The sequence below is a fragment of the Podarcis raffonei genome, chromosome 5 (genome assembly GCF_027172205.1).
Source record: "Podarcis raffonei isolate rPodRaf1 chromosome 5, rPodRaf1.pri, whole genome shotgun sequence".
Classification (NCBI taxonomy): domain Eukaryota; kingdom Metazoa; phylum Chordata; class Lepidosauria; order Squamata; family Lacertidae; genus Podarcis; species Podarcis raffonei.
In genome coordinates, this window is record NC_070606.1 from 85694204 (window position 1) to 85717024 (window position 22821).

General features: G+C 44.6%; 1 protein-coding gene across 12 annotated transcripts in view; it reads left to right on the plus strand.

The window, feature by feature from the left end:
* Positions 1-22821, plus strand: part of LOC128414741 (multiple epidermal growth factor-like domains protein 6) — a 211322-nt gene that overhangs the window by 177283 nt on the left and 11218 nt on the right. For 7 of the 12 annotated variants that reach the window (XR_008330721.1, XM_053390456.1, XM_053390461.1 and 4 more), the window contains 6 exons: positions 7469-7597; positions 9303-9431; positions 10193-10321; positions 12290-12418; positions 13173-13301; positions 15250-15381. Coding sequence is in view for 11 of the 12 variants with exons in the window: in XM_053390456.1 (XP_053246431.1) it covers positions 7469-7597; positions 9303-9431; positions 10193-10321; positions 12290-12418; positions 13173-13301; positions 15250-15381 (777 nt within the window). In the remaining variant the exon portion in view is untranslated. The remainder of the gene's footprint in view (positions 1-7468; positions 7598-9302; positions 9432-10192; positions 10322-12289; positions 12419-13172; positions 13302-15249; positions 15382-22821) is intronic. The other 5 variants (XM_053390463.1, XM_053390459.1, XM_053390460.1 and 2 more) reach the window with 5 other exon arrangements.

The following is a 22821-nucleotide window of genomic DNA, read 5'->3' on the forward strand; positions in this document are numbered from 1 at the left end:
CACATGGATCCAACAGTGTGATGATTGTGCAAATCAATCTCTTCCATGGAAGATCTTTGTCTGAATTTATCGTTTGATGTAGACAGAATGTAACAATAACACTTGTCTTCTGCAATAATTTGTTATGCTTATTCTGTTGATGCATTCTCTTGATGGACAAGTTTAGCTATGGCCTTTCCTATACAAAAAACAACAATTAAGCATTTGCCATACATAAACAATGGAGAACAGCTGGATCCTCCAGGGTAAACATTGCTTGCAACTGAGGCACAATGCCCACCGAATTGGTGTTGTGAATAGGCTTGGTGTGTTTGGTTGCTGCTGTGTGCAAAAACATCTCTGCCAGAACTTGCTTCTATCATTACAGAATATTCAACAAAGCCATTATGCCTCTGAGAAATAAGTACCGGTAGATCAAGGGAAAGATTAAGGCTATATCACTTACTGCCCCATCCTGTAGTAAGAGCATGAGTTCTTGCAGGCCCAAACCAATGCACCTGATATATTCATAATGGGTTTTGCAGCTAAAAGGCACCAGCACTGTGCCCTGCTAGCAAAAGCTCTGTACCCCTCCACAGCAACACCTACCGAGAAAAGGGTATAATAAACTGGTCGTGCTGTGCTCCATTGGTGCCAGGCAAAACAAGTTTACATCCATTTTTTTATAGAAGATAATTCACAGTAATAGATAGATTATATATAGACATGCAACCAAACGTGTCCCATATCAGTCTCTACAGCCACAGCAGGTGGCGTGACCTTCCGACAATCTGACTGCACCCCCAAAGGCACAATCTTCCACTTGTCTCCCGAGACAGACGGATGCCTGCAACAATACAGAGATAGACATATATGATTACAGGTCCGTGATAGAAGAGCACGTGTTTTGCATGCAGAAGGTCCTGAATGCAGCTTTGGCAGGATCTCTAGTGAAAAGGAACAGGTAGCAAGGGATGTGAAAGACCTCTGAGATCCAAGAGAGCCACTTCCAGTCAGAGTAGACAGTATTGAGCTAGATGGACAAATGTTATAAGACAGTTTCTGGCATTTCTGTTTGCATTGAGTTTGTAATTAGCATTCTGAGTCCAAAGGGAGGTATATGCACCAGGACTTTATTTTTATTTTTAATCCTCCTCCTAACTTATTCCTGAAGGTGGGGTAATGGACTGCTGGCAGAAGGAAACATCACTGCCTTCCCTCCCCTTGAACATCTATGTGTTGTTGTTTAGTCGTTCAGTCGTGTCTGACTCTTCGTCACCCCATGGACCAGAGCATGCCAGGCACTCCTGTCTTCCACTGCCTCCTATAGTTTGGTTAAACTCATGCTGGTAGCTTCGGGAACACTATCCAGCCATCTCGTCCTCTGTCATCCCCTTCTCCTTGTACCCTCCATCTTTCCCAACATCAGGGTCTTTTCCAGGGTCTTCTCTTCTTATGAGGTGGCCAAGGTCTTGGAGTCTCAGCTTCAGGATCTGTCCTTCCAGTGAGCACTCAGGGCTGATTTCCTTAAGAATGGATAGGTTTGATCTTCTTGCAGTCCATGGGACTCTCAAGAGTCTCCTCCAGCACCATAATTCAAAAGCATCAATTCTTCAGCGGAACATCTATGTAGCCCAACCTTTATAATGGGTAGAAAACTGGATCTGGCTGGTAGGCCAGATCCTTAACTCCACACACAGCCGTGGGCCAAGTATGATGCCACCTTTCAATCACTTGATGTCGCAAAGACATCAGGTGACACTTGGTCTATCTGCTTGTTTGGTTGCAAGTTGCTTTGGGTTGCTCTGGGCAATAGAAAGTGACTGAAAAGATTCAGTGAATGAATGAATGAATGAATGTTTGCCTGTATGTTTCTCAAGTTTAGTACTTTCCCAAGTGCTGACTATCAACTGATCAGTGGTGCCTGCAAAGCCCCTTCCATCCAAACCCTGCCTTTTCCTGACCCACATCTGACATCATATATGACATCAGGTCTTAGCATCATATAATTGGAGGGTTGGAAAGGGACCACAAGGGTCATCGAGTCCAACACCTTGCAATGCAGGAATCTTTTCAGTCATGTAGGGAAGTTGCCAGAGCCCAACTACTTGGAATCAGTGCCGCCATCTTGGTTCCTCCCTGGTGCAAGGCCCACTTAAGACATCATTGATGAGCATTAAGGCATTATTGATGCCACCCTGGGCTCCTTCAAGCAGAAGGATGGGAATATAAATTCAATAAATAAATAAATAAATATTGCCCCTGACTTCTCCAAGCTGTGCACAAATAAATGTGTTACATAAGCTGTAATATGATGGCTCAGGAGACCTGCTAGCTCTTTAAGTCAGTGAACCTCTTGCCCCAAATTGGCCATCTCTACACCACTTGCCCCAAGAAAGAGTAACAGCACCTTCCCTAGGCAAAGGTGTCCAAGGGCTCCCAAAAAACTGAAGCCAGCTTTGTAGAGCACATATTCTCTTTCTCTGTATTCTCCATGTAACAGAAGCCATTATGTGGCCTTGTTTCCGAGTCCCCAGCAGGTAACAACTTAAGAACGTTGTCAGGTTTGCTTCCTTGGTGGTGAGGGCCGGAACCTCGCTTTTAAAAACCGTTCGACTTGAAAGCTCACCACAGCACAGCACATTCTGCAGTTGCTCAGTGGACACTTTACTCTCATCATTTGTTAGCAGAGCTACTCAAGAGGAAGGTTCTTCACCTCTGTAGCTGCCCTCTAGGTTTCGTGAAATATGGGCCTATTGTGTTACCTCGTACAAGAGCCCAGGCTGTTACCAAATCAGAACGGTGATAACTTTTCTTCAGTCACAGACCATTTGCTGTGACTTTCCAAACATTTGTGAAGTTAGCAATCAATCAGCTTAGTCTTTGACTGATGTTTCTGGACGATTTATTTCATTTTCTTTTTTTTAAAAGGCCCTGCAAGCTTTGTTTCTACATATTAAGTTTAATTAAGAAACAAAACCCTTCATCTTAAGCCATGCCTGTCTCCTTCATCTTCCCACCAAAGTGTACTGTACTCATATCCAAAACCCACTATTTGTCCTTGTGTGATGGGACCATTAAAGCTTTCTGCACCACCTTTGATTTATTTTGTGCACTAGTTAAGGTGCCACAGTCTTTGCAACTTCGTTTGCCTCCGAGTTAAAGGGATAAGGTCAAACAACAATGCAAAGAAGGTAGCCCCCTTTGCCTCTTAGCTAAACAATGAATCATCGCTTTGATTTAAAGACTGGCCAGTAATGCCTTGTAATACACGGGTGACACTGCTGGTTTCTTCCAAAGGTTGCTATTAAAGCGGTCGGGTGATGGCTCGCTTCCAGGTCCTCTGGCAACGCACGACAACATCGTATTTATATGCAGGCCTCGCGGTGCCGGGTGATGGAGAGATCTTCTCCTAAGAGAGAGAAGTAAAAGGTTTGGAGGGGAGCGCAAGACTGGCGCATAATTGAGACAGAAATTGATTTGCTCTAAGACTTAATGCTATTAAAAGCCGCTGGCTTAGGGAGGCTGCGCGGCGTGAATGAAAAAGCTTTTCAAAATTATTGATAAGGGAGGATGCAACCCATCTGCTGAGAACTTGCCAACAAGCGGGAATAAAATAAACGAGCCCCTTTTGCTCGGTTAGCAGGCAGAGGGCACCAGCACCTGCAGGGCGAGTCTGAAGCACTGAGGCAAACGGCTGCAACATTGATGAGCTTCACTCGTAGCCAGGGCTTACTTGGACTGAAGAATTCAGAAGGGGCGAAAATGGCTGATTCAGCTTTCGGGACAATAGAAGCCACTAATGCTTGTATCTGAGGCCGGGTTAGATGTTTTAAGAACATATATCCTCCTCTCCTTTTCCCCGTAGCATTTCTTCAACACGTAGCATGATATGACCATGCTCTGGGGTTGTACTCTGTTCCCTGCAGTCTCATGTCCTTGGACAGCAGCTTGCTGAGGATGGGATGCTGTGATGTCACATTTTGCGTTACTAGGTGCTACCAGAGGAGGGGGAGCAGGATAGAGGCGGCTGCTGTATTCAACATCACCTGCATCACCCTTCTAACATTGGTTCTGCTCTGTCTTAAATATCCACACCTGGCCTTTGCTTCAACACTAATGTTATTGTTGTTTAGTTGTTTAGTCGTGTCCGACTCTTCGTGACCCCCTGGACCAGAGCACGCCAGGCACTCCTGTCTTCCACTGCCTCCCGCAGTTTGGTCAAACTCATGCTGGTAGCTTCGAGAATACTGTCCAACCATCTCGTCCTCTGTCGTCCCCTTCTCCTTGTGCCCTCCATCTTTCCCAACATCAGGGTCTTTTCCAGGGAGTCTTCTCTTCTCATGAGGTGGCCAAAGTATTGGAGCCTCAGCTTCAGGATCTGTCCTTCCAGTGAGCACTCAGGGCTGATTTCCTTCAGAATGGATAGATTTGATCTTCTTGCAGTCCATGGGACTCTCAAGAGTCTCCTCCAGCACCATAATTCAAAAGCATCAATTCTTCGGCGATCAGCCTTCTTTATGGTCCAGCTCTCACTTCCATACATTAGTACTGGGAAAGCCATGGCTTTAACTATACGGACCTTTGTTGGCAAGGTGATGTCTCTGCTTTTTAAGATGCTGTCTAGGTTTGTCATCGCTTTTCTCCCAAGAAGCAAGCGTCTTTTAATTTCGTGACTGCTGTCACCATCTGCAGTGATCATGGAGCCCAAGAAAGTAAAATCTCTCACTGCCTCCATTTCTTCCCTTTCTATTTGCCAGGCGGTGATGGGCCCAGTGGCCATGATCTTCATTTTTTTGATGTTGAGCTTCAGACCATATTTTGCGCTCTCCTCTTTCACCCTCATTAAAAGGTTCTTTAATTCCTCCTCACTTTCTGCTATCAAGGTTGTGTCATCTGCATATCTGAGGTTGTTGATATTTCTTCCAGCAATCTTAATTAAAACACCATAATTATTACATAAAACAAATAAATGAAATACTGCATAAATAGAAGTGTGTTGCATTCAATACAAAATGTTACCGAAATACCACTTGAATACAGCACAATGATGCTTTGAATGAAACGATGGAGGAAAAGCCCTTTGCAATGACATCATTTATTTCTAAACGGCCATTAACTGGAAAAGGGGCATATGTGTGTTTTAATCAGGTTTTTTTTTAAATTAGCACTAAAACACTTTCCCCGGAGTATGTGTGCACGTGTGAAATGTCTGTTGTAGTGTTTTGTGCCTACTAAGCATGCCCAATATTTATTGCGCTATTTTGGGTCTTGATTTTTAACAACTTTTTGTACTTCTGCAAACTTATGAGTTACATACCTCTTCCAGCTAGGTGCCCTTGGTTACTGTGCTGTTGGCACCCTGAGAGTGAATTCATCATTACTTAGAGTGACAATGATGTTCCGCAGTTGAGGACCAGCATTTCAATAGGTTCCAGAGCTGAACTCTGGCCAGCAGCCTTGGATCAAAGTGAGTCAGTGATGGCTCAGTGCAACACAATGAAGATAGGCTTCCTTGCACATCCCTTTGGCAGAACCAGCTGTTCTTGTCTAGTACTCTAGAGGGCACCCAAAGGCATTTGTTCAGCTGTCTAAAGTACCAGAAGTTCTGCATCTGTCATGGCAGGTCTTGCTGGGTTGGGACATGGCCAGCAGGAAGTTCACCTGCCAGCATGCCCAGAGGATGTGGAAGAGAAAGAACAGATGGCTCAAGCCAGCATCCTACATCCCATGCTGCAGAGCAGGGACATAAGCCAGAAAAATATAGAAAGGAAAACCTTAAATAGAAGTCAGGAACGCTCAGGATCTCTACCCCAGTCATAGATTTGTGACCTCAGACAATAGCCGTGTCTGTCTTTTTTTCTCTAATAGCCCCAAGCCATTGACCCAAGGAGAAAAATACGAGGTCAATGAAAGCAGGAGGAATCCTCCCCATTTTCTGACCCATTCACATGGGTGTCATCAGTTGTTTACATACAGTGATTGCTTATTGTCCTACCATGGGAGGGGATGCAGGTGGCTCTGTTGTCTAAACCTCTGAGCCTCTTGGGCTTGCCAACTGGAAGGTTGGCAGTTTGAATCGCTGCGACGGAGTGAGCTCCCGTTGCTCTGTCCCAGCTCCTACCAACTTAGCAGTTCGAAAGCACACCAGTGCAAGTAGATAAATAGATCCTGCTGTCGCAGGAAGGTAAACAGCATTTCCGTGCGCTCTGGTTTCCATCATGGTGTTCTGTTGAGCCAGAAGTGGTTGAGTCCTGCTAGTCACATGACCTGGAAAGCTGTCTGCGGACAAACACCAGCTCCCTCAGCCTGAAAGCGAGATGAGCACCGCAACCCTATGGTTGCCTTTGACTAGACTTAATCACTTAACCGTCCAGGGGTCCTTTTTACCTACTATGGGGTACATGCAACAACACAGTAGTTTAATACACATTGTGTATTGTGTAAGGCAGCTTTATATTTGCTCACAGTGCCCAATCACGTAGTGATGCAAATTTGTATCATGCTCCCATTATCTACATTTTTGAAATGGTTGCAGATGCGTGTATGGTACTATCAGGCTTACAGCAGAAATGGCTGCTACCTTTACCTTGTGGCAGCTGGCAACACATGTTAAGTTTAAACATGAGCACCAGGTGCTATATATCTGCATACGTAGAGCCACACAGAGTCATGTATGAGGGAGAAAATGTAGGATTGCAATGTTGTATCAGACCAAAGGTCCACTAAACCCAGCTCTCTTTCCATGCATTAGGCCACAGGTCTGACTCTGGATAAAACAGCTCTCTGCATTCTGCCAGACTTTTTCTTCCTGCTCTGAGCAGTGGTGATAAAAAAGAAGAGACAAAAGAATACTGAACTGCTAGTGGTACCTCCATGCCCACCTTTCAAACAAAGATGGCAAAATCTGCAATGGGAAATCAGAATAAAGCATGCAAATTATGCAGTTTCACACGAAATGTTCCTTTGGACACTTGGTGCAAACGTGTGCATGGTTTGTTTTTTGAGAGGAGTTGGTGCTGTATTTGCATATACCATACCAGAAAACTGATACCAGATATCTGATACCATATCAGCCTCATTTGGTATTACAGCGATTCTGCCAGCAGCAATAAAGAAAAAGCCGGGCTTTGCAGAAGAGTTTCCAAACAAACAGCCCGTCAGACTGGCTGTGGCAGTTTGTTTTATACCCAGACATTCTGTTGGAAGAAGACAGCTGATCTATCACGCAAATGATTCCAATTGTTACTTTCTAAGAAAAGAAAAGAAATCACCATTCAAATTGTGTTATGATGATACATATTTGCGGGTCTCTTTGTCAGTCGCAATGAATATACAAACACATGTGCGTGACTTGAAAGTATCGCCCATCCCAAATCAGTTTCCTCTCTTTATTTTCCTTGAATTGAGTTCCAAATGAATTTGATGTGTCCTTTGATGTCTCGTGATTGGACTTTATGGTTCATTTTCTCTCTTTCCCTCTCTCCAGCTTGTCACATTAACACTTACGGACAAAGCTGCCGTCAGCGTTGCAATTGTAAGAACGCAGCACTCTGTGACCACATCACTGGGGCGTGCATATGCACAGCTGGATGGAGAGGACCGGTCTGTCAGGAAGGTACATTGTGGGTTTAAATTTGGGCATAGTTTGGCCAAACAGTAGATCAAGGTGGCAATAAAACAAAGGTCTGGTCTTCATATGCAGTAGAATGAGATGGAAAGGTAAAAAAGGCAAAGGACCCCTCGACGGGTAAGTCCAGTCACAGGCGACTATGGGCTCCGGTGCTCATCTCGTTTTCAGGCCGAGGGAGCTGGCGTTTGTCCAAAGACAGCTTTCCGGGTCATGTGGCCAGCATGACTAAACCGCTTCTGGTGCAACGGAACATTGTGACAGAAGCCAGAGCGCACGGAAATGCTGTTTACCTTCCTGCCACAGCAGGATCTATTTATCTACTTGCACTGGTGTGCTTTTGAACTGCCAGGTTGGCAGGAACTGGGACAGAGCAACAGGAGCTCACCCCATTGTACGGATTCGAACCGCCCACCTTCCAATCAGCAAGCCCAAGAGGCTCCGTGGTTTAGACCACAGCACCACCCACGACCCCAATGAGATGGTAGAGACTTAAGGTAGTAATATAGCCTGTACCACTTGTGACAGCAGGAAGGGATGCCATTTTTTAATGCATAAAAACACCGCCTGCAGGTAGGAGATTCACATGTCAGTGAGCAGTCTGACTAGGACCCTTTTTCATTAGATCAGAAGTCACCAACCTTTCTGGGCTAGTGGGAACATCTGGAATTTTGAGAAAGTGTTACGAGCACAAATTGGCCATCATAGGGGTGTGGCATAATGCAAAATGTCTGCCACATCCAAAAGAGCAGGAAAAGAGGCTGGACAAAATGGTAGAGGCCTGCCCCTTGCCATCATTGTCCCTGTTAATGGGAGAAAAGACAGGAGCATCAGCCCAACGAAACTAAATTATATTAGTTTAACCCAAATATCTTTTGATATGGTCATGTTGCAACTTTTTACACTGAACATTTCCCCACCCCTCATATGCCCACATTTCATTGGATGCTAGGATTGCATCCCCACCTTCCCACCCCCACCTTCCCACCCCTCCATACATCATACCTACATCACAGAAGGGGTGTAACCCAAGACCACCCCCACAAACATCATACCTACATCACAGAAAAGGCGGTCTACAACAGAAATCTGAGTGTGTTGTTTATCTCCTGTCTGGCAGGTTACCTATTAATGATCACTTGACTGGATACCCTGGGGAGCCTGGCCAGTTTTTTGTAATGACAAATACTTGGTTCCTGAGCCAGGTCACAGGCTCACCCTATTCATACACAGACATACCCTTAAGACAGGATTTGTGAACGAAAAGACAATGGGGAGGCTTTTCCATTTTCCTTCGACCTTGCAGAGAAATATTTGAGGTCCATTTGGGAGGGACAAAATGGTTTCAGGACTTTTTCTGTGGGGTTTCAGACATGTGGTTTATATATGCAGTTATGAACATTTATCATATATATATATATATATATATATATATATATATGACCTTAAATTTTTTATTTCACTGCTTTTCATGCCTCCATAACAAGAAATTCCTGAGGAATAATAGTGAGCAAAGGCAGCTCCCTTCTCTGGTCTCCCTTAATGGCACTCTTGAACCCATGAGGTACGAAAAGCGTCCTTTGCAACAGTCGAATGCAGAACATGCCTCATCCTCATTTTTTAAAATGACTCCTATGCACACTTTTAGTGATGGTCCTTTCATGTTAAGCTAAAAATATATTCTTGTCCACAGCCTGCCCTCCGGGTCTGTATGGTAAGGACTGCCTGCAGCATTGCATCTGTCAAAACCAGGCTACTTGTGATCCCGCGACTGGAGAGTGCCTATGCCCCAAAGGATGGACCGGAATAGCCTGTGAACTGGGTAAATTTGAGAAAATATTGTCAATATTGCTTCCATATTCATTTCAGTTCATATACAGTGGTACCCCGCAAGATGAACGCCTCGGAAGACGAAAAACTCACTAGACGAAGGAGTTTTTCGTTTTCTTAGCCGCTTCGCAAGACGCATTTCCCTATGGGCTTGCTTCGCAAAACGAAGCTTGCCCCGCAAGCTCCGGGGATAGCGGGGAAGCGCAGCGCGTCTTCCCCGCTGTCCCCGGACCCCTTTTGAACCAAGGGGCGGCAACGGGGAGAAGCGATTCTCCCCGCTGCCCCTTCCCTTGCTTTAAAACAGGTCCGGGGACAGAGGGGAAGGCGCTCGCGCCTTCCCCTCTGTCCCCGGAGATTGTGGGGCAGGCAACGGGGAGAAGCAATCTTCTCCCCGCTGCCCCTTGCTTTAAACAGGTCCGGGGACAGAGGGGAAGGCGCGCGGCGCTTCCCCTCTGTCCCCGGACGGTCTCCATAGGAACGCATTGATTGATTTTCAATGCATTCCTATGGGAAACCGTGCTTCGCAAGACGAAAAACTCGCAAGAAGAAAAAACTTGCGGAACGAATTAATTTCGTCTTGCGAGGCACCACTGTAATGGCTCGTCCCCAAAGGGCTTGGGTACACTAGCAATAAACCTACATTGGCTAAACTCGATCTAAGCAGAGCTGAAGGTCAGCTGCCAAGACTGAGTTCTTTTCAGGCTGGACAGTTTCATTCATAAACTAGTGAAAGTCTGTTCTCTTTCACTGCAGAGTGTGAAGCAGGGAAGTATGGAGAAAGGTGTCAGCAGAGCTGCAGCTGTAGCAATGGTGGAATTTGTGATCATCGTTCTGGGAAATGCACTTGTCGTCCAGGCTGGATTGGGGACCATTGTGATACTCGTAAGGATCGCAGTTCTTTTAACTTTATAAAAGGCCCCTGTGATAATCAAAAATATTTGTGTTGCCATTTGTGATTATGTGCCATTTCTGCACTCACTACATCTTGCAGTTATGTGCCCTTTCCCACATAACTTTTGGTCCTGCATCAAGCCTTAAGATAGGAGCTCTAAAGCTGCAGTAATGATATCCGTTACACTGGAGCATTTGCACTGGTGTTTAATGGGACTTCGGTAAAAAGGCCTAAATCAGGCATAGGCAAACTCGACCCTCCAGATGTTTTGGGACTACAGCTCCCATCATCCCTGGCCAATGGTCCTGTTAGCTAGGGATGATGGGAGTTGTAGTCCCAAAACATCTGGAGGGCCAAGTTTGCCTATGCCTGGCCTAAATGAATGGTTTCAGGATTTCCGTCTTAGGGTGGAATCTATTGGAGCGCCCTCTGGTGGTGGGCAACAACAGTGGCTGGAGTGGAAGGTAAGGAGGACGACGACTTGGTCTGATGCCATTGCACGAAAGCAGAGAAACTGGCTCAGGATCCAGTGGTTCCTGGGCCAGCTCGGTTTTGCTCACGCTCTGCCTTGGAGTGCCCCATCTGGGGGCTTTCTGTGGGTTCTTGCCAGTGGAGATACTCCCAATGGACCTACAGCCCACCATAAGCCAGTTTTGGATTGCTCTGTTAGTGTATTATGTTGCTGACTGAATCAAATGCAAAAGCTCGATCTGCGTTCTCTGATTCTTTGCCGTCCTTTCAGGTATGGGGACTCCTGTCTTCCTTTTCCCCCTTTCAAGGTATGGCTTCTTTCTCCTCCTTCTAAACCTATCATCTCAATGGCTTCCTTTACATACACACCCGCTCTCTTTCCCTTCAGGTGAAAACTGAAGTCAAGGACCCCGTTGTCTGTTATGCTTGACGGTAGACAGTGGGACCCTTGACTTTGGTTTCTACCTCTGTCTTATATCTTGAATAGCTCACAAATAGGCCAAATGCTTTACAGAAACTAGGGGTGGATAGATCACTCAGTTTCTGGTCAGTGCCACTTTCACATTTCACTTTCACACTGAGGTCCAGCTCTGAGGGCCTTCTGGTGGTTCCCTCCCTGCAAGAAGTGAGGTTACAGGGAACCAGGCAGAGGGCCTTCTCGGTAGTGGCGCCCGCCCTGTGGAATGCCCTCCCATCAGATGTCAAGGAAATAAACAACTATCTGACTTTTAGAAGACATCTGAAGGCAGCCCTGTTTAGGGAAGTTTTTAATGTTTGATGTTTTATCACTTTATTAATATTATTATTAATATTAGTATTCTGTTGGATATCCACCCAGAGTGGCTGGGCAAACCCAACCAGATGGGCGGGCTATAAATAACTTCTTCTTCTTCTTATTATTATTATTATTATTATTATTCACATGTGTTCATCCAAAAGTCTGTTCCATCTCATTTATGTGTGATTTTATTTTATTTTTAAACTACACAAAATTTGTATATAAATGGTCACAGATGACACTGTGGAATTCTCCTAAGTCCAGCTTGTTTCGTATATTAGCAAACTGATGTGTCTACATTCATAAGGATGTAGCCCTACTGAGAGTAGACCCTTTGAAATTAAGCCAGGTCCATTAATTTCAGGGGGTCTACTCTGAATAGGACTCACATGAGAAACTTTTGAGACCCCTGAGTTATGAAAAATACCCAGAGAGGATGTGCAGCATGTGTAGGCCTCAACTGTGTGGTTGGACACTCATAATATAGATAAAACATTCTAGAATTTTGCTTTACAGGGTTTAACTCTGTGCCACACCTTTCAGATTACAAATCCTGACCTTCAGCGTGACACTCATAATTTTGAGATGTCCCTGTTGATAAATATTGACTATTTCCTGAGGTGGTGGTGGTTGCTCTCAAATGATTCAACCCCCTGCCCTCTGGGACAGAACGCATTCATTTTGTTTGTGTTTCACAATTTATCCTCAGCTTGTCCAAATGGTTCCTTTGGGGAGAGGTGTGAAGGGCTGTGTGACTGTGAGCACAGCTCCTCCTGCAACCCCCAGACTGGAGTGTGTCACTGTGAAAAAGGCTGGAGAGGAGAACAGTGTGACAAGCGTAAGTTCCCATTAAGCCCTCTTTTGCTCTGTGACATCTCAGATCCCACTGACCTGAAGTTGTCCATAAAGGTAAAGGGACCCCTGACCATTAGGTCCAGTCGTGGCCGACTCTGGGGTTGCGGTGCTCATCTCACTTTATTGGCCGAGGGAGCCGACGTACAGCTTCTGGGTCATGTGGCCTGCATGACTAAGCCGCTTCTGGCAAACCAGAGCAGCGCACGGAAACGCCGTTTACCTTCCCTCCGGAGCGGTACCTATTTATCTACTTGCACTTTGACGTGCTTTTGAACTGCTAGGTTGGCAGGAGCAGGGACCGAGCAACGGGAGGTCACCCCATCGCGGGGATTCGAACCGCCGACCTTCTGATCGGCAAGTCCTAGGCTCTGTGGTTTAACCCACAGGGCAACCCGCGTCCCTGAAGTTGTCCATAGTTTTCCAATAAATGAAGGCTGAGGAGCCTAGTCAAACCATGCTCATTTGGGCTATTGTTTCTCTCTCTCTCTCTCTCTCTCTCTCTCTCTGCCCACAGTGGTTTCTTGGCTTGTGCATGGCTCAGTCGACTTGTTTATCCTGAGCACAAGCTGCTGGATAACACTGCAGACAACAATAGGGGTTAAACAATGGCATGTGGAGGGGAGAATTCTAGGGAACAGCAAGAGGGCCATTTGGAGCCGTAGGGAGAGGGTGGGTCACAGTACTTAGAAGTATATTCAGACTTCTAGCAGAGATGGCTTTGCTTTTATTTTCTCCAGTTTGCCTGCCTGGCTACTATGGCAGCAATTGCACTGAGCGCTGCAAATGCCCTCCAGGTGTCCCTTGCAACCACGTGAGCGGGGAGTGCGGCTGCCCTCCAGGTTTTGTGGGCAGTGGCTGCGAAAGAAGTAAGTCCCCTAATGTGTGTGTGTGTGTATATGTGTGTGTGTTTTCATGAAAGAATAAGGTAATTCATTCAGTCATTCATTCATCACCGGAATCTGTATACTGCTTAAAGCTCTCTAGGCAGTTAACATAAAATAAAACTTACATTAAAACTCTGGAGAGAAGTCAGAGTTAAAAACAAGCTGACATGAGAAGAGGTTATAAATATGCATCAAGAAAGTGAAATGTTAAAAACACATATCAGTTTTACGTATCTGGGTAGGCTTGCCTAGACAAACAAGCTTTTAGCAGGCACTGAAAACAACACAGTAAAGGCACCTGCCTCGTGTCAATGGGCAGGGAGTTCCACAGTGAAAGAAGTGAAGAATGAACTGTATGTGGTTCATTTAATTAATTTAAAGCAAGGTGGTTCATTTAATTAATTTTAAAATCTATACCTCAGATGTATCCCTTATTTATAAATTTTGAGGAACTTCTGGCATAAAGCAGCCTACAATAAAAACCAATCCCTACCTGACAATAAGATATGCAAATACAAAATACAGCACAAGAAAACAATGAACAGGCATGGAAAGTGGAGCACAGAAATAGAGTATCTAGCATAATGATATAACTGTAGAGTTGGAAGGGACCACCAGAGCCATCTAGTCCCACCCCCTGCAATGCAGGAATCTTTTGCGCAATGTGGGGCTCGAACCCTGAGATGAAGAGTCTCATGTTCTACCAAGTGAGTTATTACAGCGCATAAAACAGTCGGAAGGCACACCAACAAGAACCTCAGAGTGGCTAATTTGAAAAGGCTTGGGAGAGAGCTGCAAAGGAGAAAGAGGGGTAGCCCATAAACCCAGGACACAGATCAGGAAACTATGGATTCCCATTACGTTCAAACTGGACCTTACTGAGGTTTTGACTCATTGAACCCAAAGGGTGCTTTGCATGTGCAGTTCTTGCTTTGAAGGTCTCTAGTGTTTGGTACACAATTTCCTCCAATGCCCTAGCAGGTGCAGAAATGGAGCATTGATTTCTCCCACCCCACTTGAGGCCGGTTCATACATGCCCATTCATCATTTGCCGACTGATCCTTGAAGTGATGGCTCTCATATGTGAATGGGCCATCACAGATAGCACTTTCACATCACTTCAAAAATGCTATGCAATTAGTTTCAATGTTAACTTTAACCAATTCATGTTAATGGATTGGTTTAACACCAATTGGTTTAACTGCCTGGGATAACTCAGCTGGTACGACATGAGAGTCTTAATCTCAGGGCTGCAGGTTCAAACCCCACATTGGGCAAAAAGATTCCTATATTGCAGGGGTTGGAGTAGATGACCGTCGTGGTCCCTTCCAACTCTACAATTCTATCGTTCTATGTGAGTTGTCATGTGACATGATCAAGTGTCCTTGCATGTGTGAACCAGCCCCTAAGTAACTTGGATGTTTTCCCATGACATGTCACTGGAAACACACAATTTAAACATACACTTGTATTTGTGGTGGAGAATAGCTCACGTAGCATAAACCGCAGACTTTTAGCATGAGCTCCCCGCCAGGGCAGAGAGAGAGAACCAGGAAAGAAACAGCACAAGCATTTGAAACTGACTTGAAGCTTTAAGGCATCTGTGGGCGAGAGAGTCACCACGCATATTTGGGAGACTCTCCTGAGTTTTATTATTTTAGTCGATTTTCCTTGACATCAACCTATGACTTTCTCTAAGTGACAAGAAAATTGCAACTGGCCCATGACAGTTGGGCACAAATTGACTGAGCAAAACAAAATCAAACCACAAAGTAATCCCCAAGCAAACGTAATAAACCCAAAGTCCCAGAGGGCAGCATTCTTCTGCAGGCAGCGGTCTTATTGAATAAATTCTACCCGGCTCTTTGTTTGAGCACTGTGTTTACCAAGACAAATGTAATTCATCGGTTTACATTTCCTCTTCCCTCAGCTTGTCTGCCAGGCACATATGGGGAGAACTGTAACCAAGTGTGTCAGTGCTCTGGAAAGAATGAAGAGTGCCATCATGTCACCGGCAAGTGTGGCTGCCTGCCAGGTTACTACGGAATCCGCTGTGACCTTCGTAAGTGTCACTCTCGCTTCATCAACATTCGCCTTTGCTTGATCGTTAGGATCAGATTTGAATAGGGACTTGGCCCTTGGTTCTCTTAACAATGGTGAGACTCTTCCTAGGTAATGCAGAGATATGTTTTTATACTTATATTCACGTGATTATATTTTAAAATATCTGTTCTAGTTTTTCTGGCATGCAAGTAATAATCATAATCATAATCATAATCATAATTTATTATTTATACCCCGCCCATCTGGCTGGGTTTCCCCAGCCACTCTGAGCGGCTTCCAACAGAACACTAAAATACAATAACCTATTAAACATTAAAAGCTTCCCTAAACAGGGCTGCCTTCAGATGTCTTCTAAAAGTCTGGTAGTTGTTTTCCTCTTTGACCTCTGGTGGGAGGGTGTTCCACAGGGTGGGTGCCACTACCGAGAAGGCCCTCTGCCTGGTTCCCTGTAACTTGGCTTCTTGCAGTGAGGGAACCGCCAGAAGGCCCTCGGCGCTGGACCTCAGTGTCCGGGCAGAACGATGGGGGTGGAGACGCTCCTTCAGGTATACTGGACCGAGGCCGTTTAGGGCTTAAGTAGGTGATGTGTTAGAAGTTAAACACCATTTTGAACCATTTGGGCCATTGTATTTGCAACCTCAAACCAGCATAAGCCAGTGGGGTTGTTGTTTTTATTTTGATTATATATTTTGTGGTTTTATATTCTGATTTTGTTCTGTGAATCGCCCTGAGACCTCTAGGTATAGGGCGGCATATGAATTCAATAGATGATGATGATGATGATGATGATGATGATGATGATATTATTATTGGGAAGGCTAGACTTGGACCTCGGAGCATTGGGTACTAATTGTTGGTCAGTCATGAACTCACACGGACCATGTTGCCCAGCCTCAGTTCTTCATCTGTAAAATGGGAATTACCAGGCCCAAATCTCACGCTTGTTTTGATGTGGCACAGCCATTGCAAAATGATTTCACTTAATTCCATGCGGTGAGTGGTTCTTGTTTGTGCGTGTGGGTTTACTCCTCTCCACGTTGACAGCTGATACCAATAAACTCAGATACTTTGCTCCAAAGTGTGCATTTCCAAGGCGCAGTGCAGAAGGAAATTTGTATCCACAACTGCTGTCTTGGTCTACATGTCTGGTGTCATGCATAACTGTATTTTGTACTTTGCTTTAAAACGGCTGTGGAAATGCTTTTTAAAAAATCTGTGCAACCAGGGTTGATAACATTTACAAATTGGTACTGCGTCTAAATTTACAAATCACACAGGGTTATAGATTTAAGAGATAGAGGCTGCAAGTTGGCAAACCCAGGTTTAGTATATATTTATGTGCATATTTATACTCTATCTGTCGTTTTTCACTTTAAAATGTTCTAAACCACATTAAGCGTATGGGACAGGGTGGGATATAAATTTAAATAAAAGGACTGATTTATAGGTGGGAAGAATTTATTGCAAAGCACATTCTGCTGGGTAAAGAACTCTTTCCCAATTATCCGTTAACAATTTTATTAGTGCTAAAAGCATTAATTGGTGGGTTGGTATGATGAATCAATCAGCATATTTATCACAGACTTTAAATGGCTGTAATTGATTATCTCTTCTGTAAAAGGGTGTTCAGTACAGTTGGCAGCGTAGAAAACAAGCTGGGTGCATCTTCTTGATTTAGGAAATATGCTTGGCATAATTTTCCTTATCAAGTGACATTGATATTAATTGATATTTATTTCTGATAGTGAATATGAGAGTTGCTACGGCAAAGCAAAATTAGATACTACATACACTTCAGAGATAATGTCCCTGGGAATTTTGGGGGAAGTCAAAATATTTTTAGTAAAATTAAAAGTTTGCAGGGATAAGTATTTCACACATCTCTAAAAGCTGTTTCACATATCTCCCATTGCCTCTGACTCGCACACACTACCCCCAAAAAGTTTCCCAAAAGCTCAAAGCATTCAACTGAGCGTGGATGGTGGTTATAAAAAAGACATGCTGCAAGCAACAATAAATCAAAAGCAATCTGTTAAAGTCAGCCTTTACACTGCACAACCTTCATAGGAACAATCAAATTAATACAAATTGCTGTCCTGAGTCAAGGAATGCAGAGCAACCTGAAGGACATACCACCAGTTGGCCAAGACTTTCTTCATAATAACTTTTTTTTAAAATCAGCAAAGCCATGTGTCTAAGAGTGACTTCAATGAAATGATTTGTGGAGTGGAACAAAGATGATGAATTATAAGAAACACGAACTGATCTGGCTAAAAAGGAGGATTCATTATCTTTTTATTTGCAGCTTTAAATTAGCATTTTCTTCTTGCTGTTCGCATCCTCTTCTAAGAATAAAACACCTTCCCTTTAGTTCATAGCCTGGGGTTGTTTTTTTGGCAGGCTGTGCACATAAGTTGGGAGTTATTCTGGTGTGCCCCATTCTTTCTGCACTGATCTTACAGGAAGACAGGGCATTTTAGCCCAGGGCTAAAGACATTAGGTGAGTTCACACATGCATGCACATTGCTTGCTTTGTGCCTTTGCAGCTACTGAATGTGTGAACAACCACCAGTGTAAAGCAGTGATCTGGTGTGGGATGATCTGAACGTTCTCCCTGTGGTGTTTGAGCTGCCATTGGCCATTCACACATGCAAGTCAACCCTTGATGCCCCACTCAGCAATTGATGGGCATGCAACTGTGAACTGGCTGAGCATACATCCAGGGCTGCCTCTGTTTTTCCACGGTAGACAGAAATTTGACTTTTCTTTTACAAAAGGGTGGAAGGCTTACCTGCACCCATTTGCAGCAAACAATGGAAACCATGGCTGGAGGAGTGGTGGTAAATGTGTCCTCCCTCACACTACTGCTACAGCAAGGATTGTTGGACTCCAACTCCCATCAGTCCTGGATGATGGAAGTTGTAGTCCAGCAATATCTGGAGGGCTACTGGTTCCCTACTCATGCCCTACAACATCCTGTGAAGTTGCACAGATATTTCCGGATCAAGTCCTGTGGATTAGTTCTATGAAGCTTTCAGTCCAATAAAAGGGCATACAGTGTGAAATACATTGTATAGTAATTGCAGATGGATTGCCTCCTGCACAGCATTACAAGTATTTACATTCTGTTTATTTCATTGGGACTTAACAGGCACATACATTTCTCCTTGTCAGTTGTTCATATTTACAAGAGCAGAAACTAATTTAATGATTTACTACTTTTCAGTAAATCATAATAATAATTAACTGTTGGAAGATGCTTCATTTGACCCTGGCTAGCTTTATTGCAAAGCCTTACTGCTTATGAAAAGGATATTTGCACTGTTCTTGGACACCATCTGTTTATCTTACTGATGCTCTTGTGGAAGGCTCACACCACTGGAATGACGGTTTCACAGCAACAGCAGCTTGGCAAATGGTGACGAGAGGGGTAGGAGAGGAGATAAGACATCTGCAAGGAAGCATAACTGGAAGATCCTCTGAGAACATGGTAGCCCCATGTGTCCCACATTGACATCTGTACCAAACACAGCCAAACTTGCTCCTTCCTACGGATGACTCAGTGCATTGGGCAAGCTAAATGAGAGAATGGAGGAAATGAAAGAAATAGGATTCTCCGCTCCCAAATCATATCTTTGCTCTGCATGAGCATACCTGAACCTGTGTATCTATGGACTCTACTACTGAAAACACATCTCAGTAGCAGAATACATCGTTTTCATCTTTAGTCTTGGATAGCCGGTCTAGGAAACACTCATGCCTGAGATCATGAAGAGCAAATTACTAGACAGGACCAAGCTAGATGCCTCTCAAGAATGGGCACTTCCAAACAGTCTGTTTACTGAGCATTCATCTTCATTTTTTTTGCAGTAAGGTTTTTGATGGCCTTGGCTATTTAATGAGCATTCATTCTGATTTGTCTATGTGGAGGTTAGATGATGTTATCAAATCAACTATTATTCCATGTTTTCCAGTCACTTATCACCCAAAGCTAGAAATTTGGGAGAAGTGGGTTTGTTGCAGGAGATCTCCCAGTTAACTGTAACTACACAACCTGAATTTGCTGGCATGCCATCGAACCTTACCTGAAATGAGCAACAATCTGTTCACATGCTTCTTTGTATAATATTTAGGTTGGCCCTCTCAGCTGAGGATATTAGGGTCGGTCAGAGATAGCCAAGGTGGTACCCGCTAGAAGTTGTTGAGATGCATTTCCCACCATCCCTGACCATCGGCCATGCTGGCAGGGACTGATGACAACGGTGGTCCAAAAACATCTGGAGGGGACCTTGGGTTAGATGTACCAACAGTCTGTTTTAGTGTAAGGCGGCTTCATGCACCACAGAACATTGGCGCTTGGTTGGAGATTAATGCTGAAAAGGGGACCCCTGTGGTCAAACCATCAGCCTGGTTTGGCCAAGGTTGTGGGTTCAATCCCCTGCATATTCCTGCATTCCTGCCAACAAAGGTCCGTATAGTTAAAGCTATGGTTTTTCCAGTAGTGATGTATGGAAGTGAGAGCTGGACCATAAAGAAGGCTGATCGCCGAAGAATTGATGCTTTTGAATTATGGTGCTGGAGGAGACTCTTGAGAGTCCCATGGACTGCAAGAAGATCAAATGTATCCATTCTTAAGGAAATCAGCCCTGAGTGCTCACTGGAAGGACAGATCCTGAAGCTGAGGCTCCAATACTTTGGCCACCTCGTGAGAAGAGAAGACTCCCTGATGTTGGGAAAGATGGAGGGCACAAGGAGAAGGGGACGGCAGAGGACAAGATGGTTGGACAGTGTTCTCGAAGCTACCAACATGAGTTTGACCAAACTGCAAGAGGCAGTGGAAGACAGAAGTGCCTGGCGTGCTCTGGTCCATGGGGTCACGAAGGGTCGGACACGACTAAACGACTAAACAACAACAAATTCCTGCATTGCAGGGGTTGAACTAGGGGTCCCTTCCAGTTCTACATTTCTATGATTCTACTATCTCCAGGGCAGGAACATTTAGTATGCTTTCAAAAAAAATAAAAAATTAGTTTGGGAGTGTACAAAGCCTCTCCCAAAGAACTTGAGCTGGACTGAGTCCAACCAGCATGTGGTTGGATATGGCTGGAAACCTTTCCTGGCAACAATTGCTATACTTATAGTACTATGAGAGGGAGAGAGAAAAAGCAGCACAAGAAATTATCCATAAAAGGTGTAGCTGGCTGGTAAGCAGAGGCTTTTAGCCGCCAAGAGCAACTGGGCTTTCATGTTCTCGAATTTTGGAGTGAAGAATTGAAATAGTGTCTTGGCAGGGACCAAAGGAAGCAGATAGCCTAGCAATAAGAATCGTTTTATTCACCCATAAATCAGTGCAAGGGCATATATGTCTGATGCACGATAGCAACACACCCCAACATCTAAATTTGCTCTAGTGAGCAGTAAATGTCATGGCATCACTCAGCTGTATCCAGATGAAAGGCACACCGAAACAAGGTGTTTGACTGGGAACAAGCATTGGTTAAGGGTGGAGCTACACATTAAAGAAACCAGGAACGGATGCTGAAAAAGCCAGACTCCCGTTCCCCCAAGCCCAGTGATGCCAGGACCTGGTTGGAAAAGGAGGCACCATAATGATACCAGGTCACTGATCAGTTGAACAAAGTGTTAGGATGGGGGGTAACTTGGCTGATTTCAGTGGTAGCTCCGTGATCTTCTTAATTCCTTCTTAAGGGGAATTAATGTCTAAAGAGCTGTCACAAGGAAGATGGAGCAAGCTTGTTTTCTCCCACTCTCTAGGCTAGGACCCAAACCAATGGATTCAAGTTACAAGAAAGGAGATTCTGACTAAACATCAAGAAGATCTTTCTGACAGTAAGAGCTGCGGAGGGGACTTCCACAACAGGTGGTGGACTCTCCTTCCTAGGTGGTTTTTAAGCAGAGATTTGTGACCATGGGTCCATGCGGCCTTCAGTCCTGTCCCCCAAATGAACACGTTGGGCAGGGTGCTAGGAGGGCCACAAAAAACTGTGATACTCAGATGCTGCTTCTGTATCTATCTATATTTACCACACCTACTTTGACAGGCCATTCCCAGAGGGTTGACTATGGGTGAGTGTGGCAATCAACCATTTCTGCTCCAGATGCACCAATGTGTGATTTTTTCCTTAAAGCAAATAGTAGTTTGAGATTCACCTTAGGACCACAGCAGAGGAGAAAAGGGTAAAATTGCCTATCAGTTCCATGAATAATCACCCTTCTCAGCTGATGCTGTTTGCTTTTTATTACTATTATTATCATTTTTAATCCAAGCATGTTGCAAATATGCATTTGCTGTCACATGTGCTAATTTGGCTCATCAGTTTTTCAGTAGATCTCAGGTGATCTTTCAGTTTTGACAGCCGAACTGCGCTATGGGTCTTCAGAACATCTGGCTTCCAGAAGGAAGCTGTTACTGGGAACATCAAACAGTGTGTGGAGGGTGGTGGGAGAAAAAGACAGAATTGGGAGTATGCTTATCCATGGGGGCGCAAGAGGGCACCACCACCCCAGATGAACCAAAAAAACCCCCAATTTCCAGCTTTAACTTTTCAAAAACACTAGGTCTCTAACATCTGTATAACCTGAGCAAAACGTGAAGCAGGCAATGTCCTATTCTTGACTGCAGCAATGGTGGTGTTTCAAATGTGTGTGTTTTGTGGGGGGTTGGTTGGGGTTGGTTTTGTTCTTGCAGTGTGTGTGTGTGTGTGTGTGTGTGTGTGTGTGTTGGTAAGGGAAGCCCCCACTACTTGCTACTGCTGTGAAAGGATTTAAGAACTGATGGTCATGGCAGGACTAATCCAGGCCAGAAGGAAGAAATCAGGAAATGACTTAGAGGGTTGGCTGCCATTCCTGCAGTTCCCAGAAAAAAAAACATAACACAGATACACAGGAAACTGTTAAATTAGAAAATGTCTTTATTAGATAACTGGCAGTTGGAAGCTGAAACCCTCTTTTTATGGGTGCTTAGCATACGAAAACGGCAGGGCTGTGTGTGAACTGGCCGCGCCGTCTTCAGACAGCCCATTTTGGGAAAGTGGGAACAGACAAGGGCGCTGTATTAAATGATAATTGAGTTAAATGTTGGCCACAGACGTGTGTGATCCATTGCTCGCAGTTGAACTGAAATAAATAGCAAGTTAGGAGGGTAAGTTTACTGGTAAGAGGAAGGATTATATGAATTGCCCTAACCATTTCCAGTCATGGAACAAAACGGTGTCAGTGTGAACTGGAAAACAATTCCATGAGCTTTGCCAAGTAAGAGTTGTGGGGACAAGGGAGTGGGGGGGGGGAGAGATTCAGACTCAGGTGTCTGATGCAGAGTAAATAGCAAACTATTTAAACAAAAGCCAACTAGTGACCAGAAGGGAAGTGTGGTGGGCGAAAGAGACATTCATCGCAAGACAAGCCAAATGAGGTCATT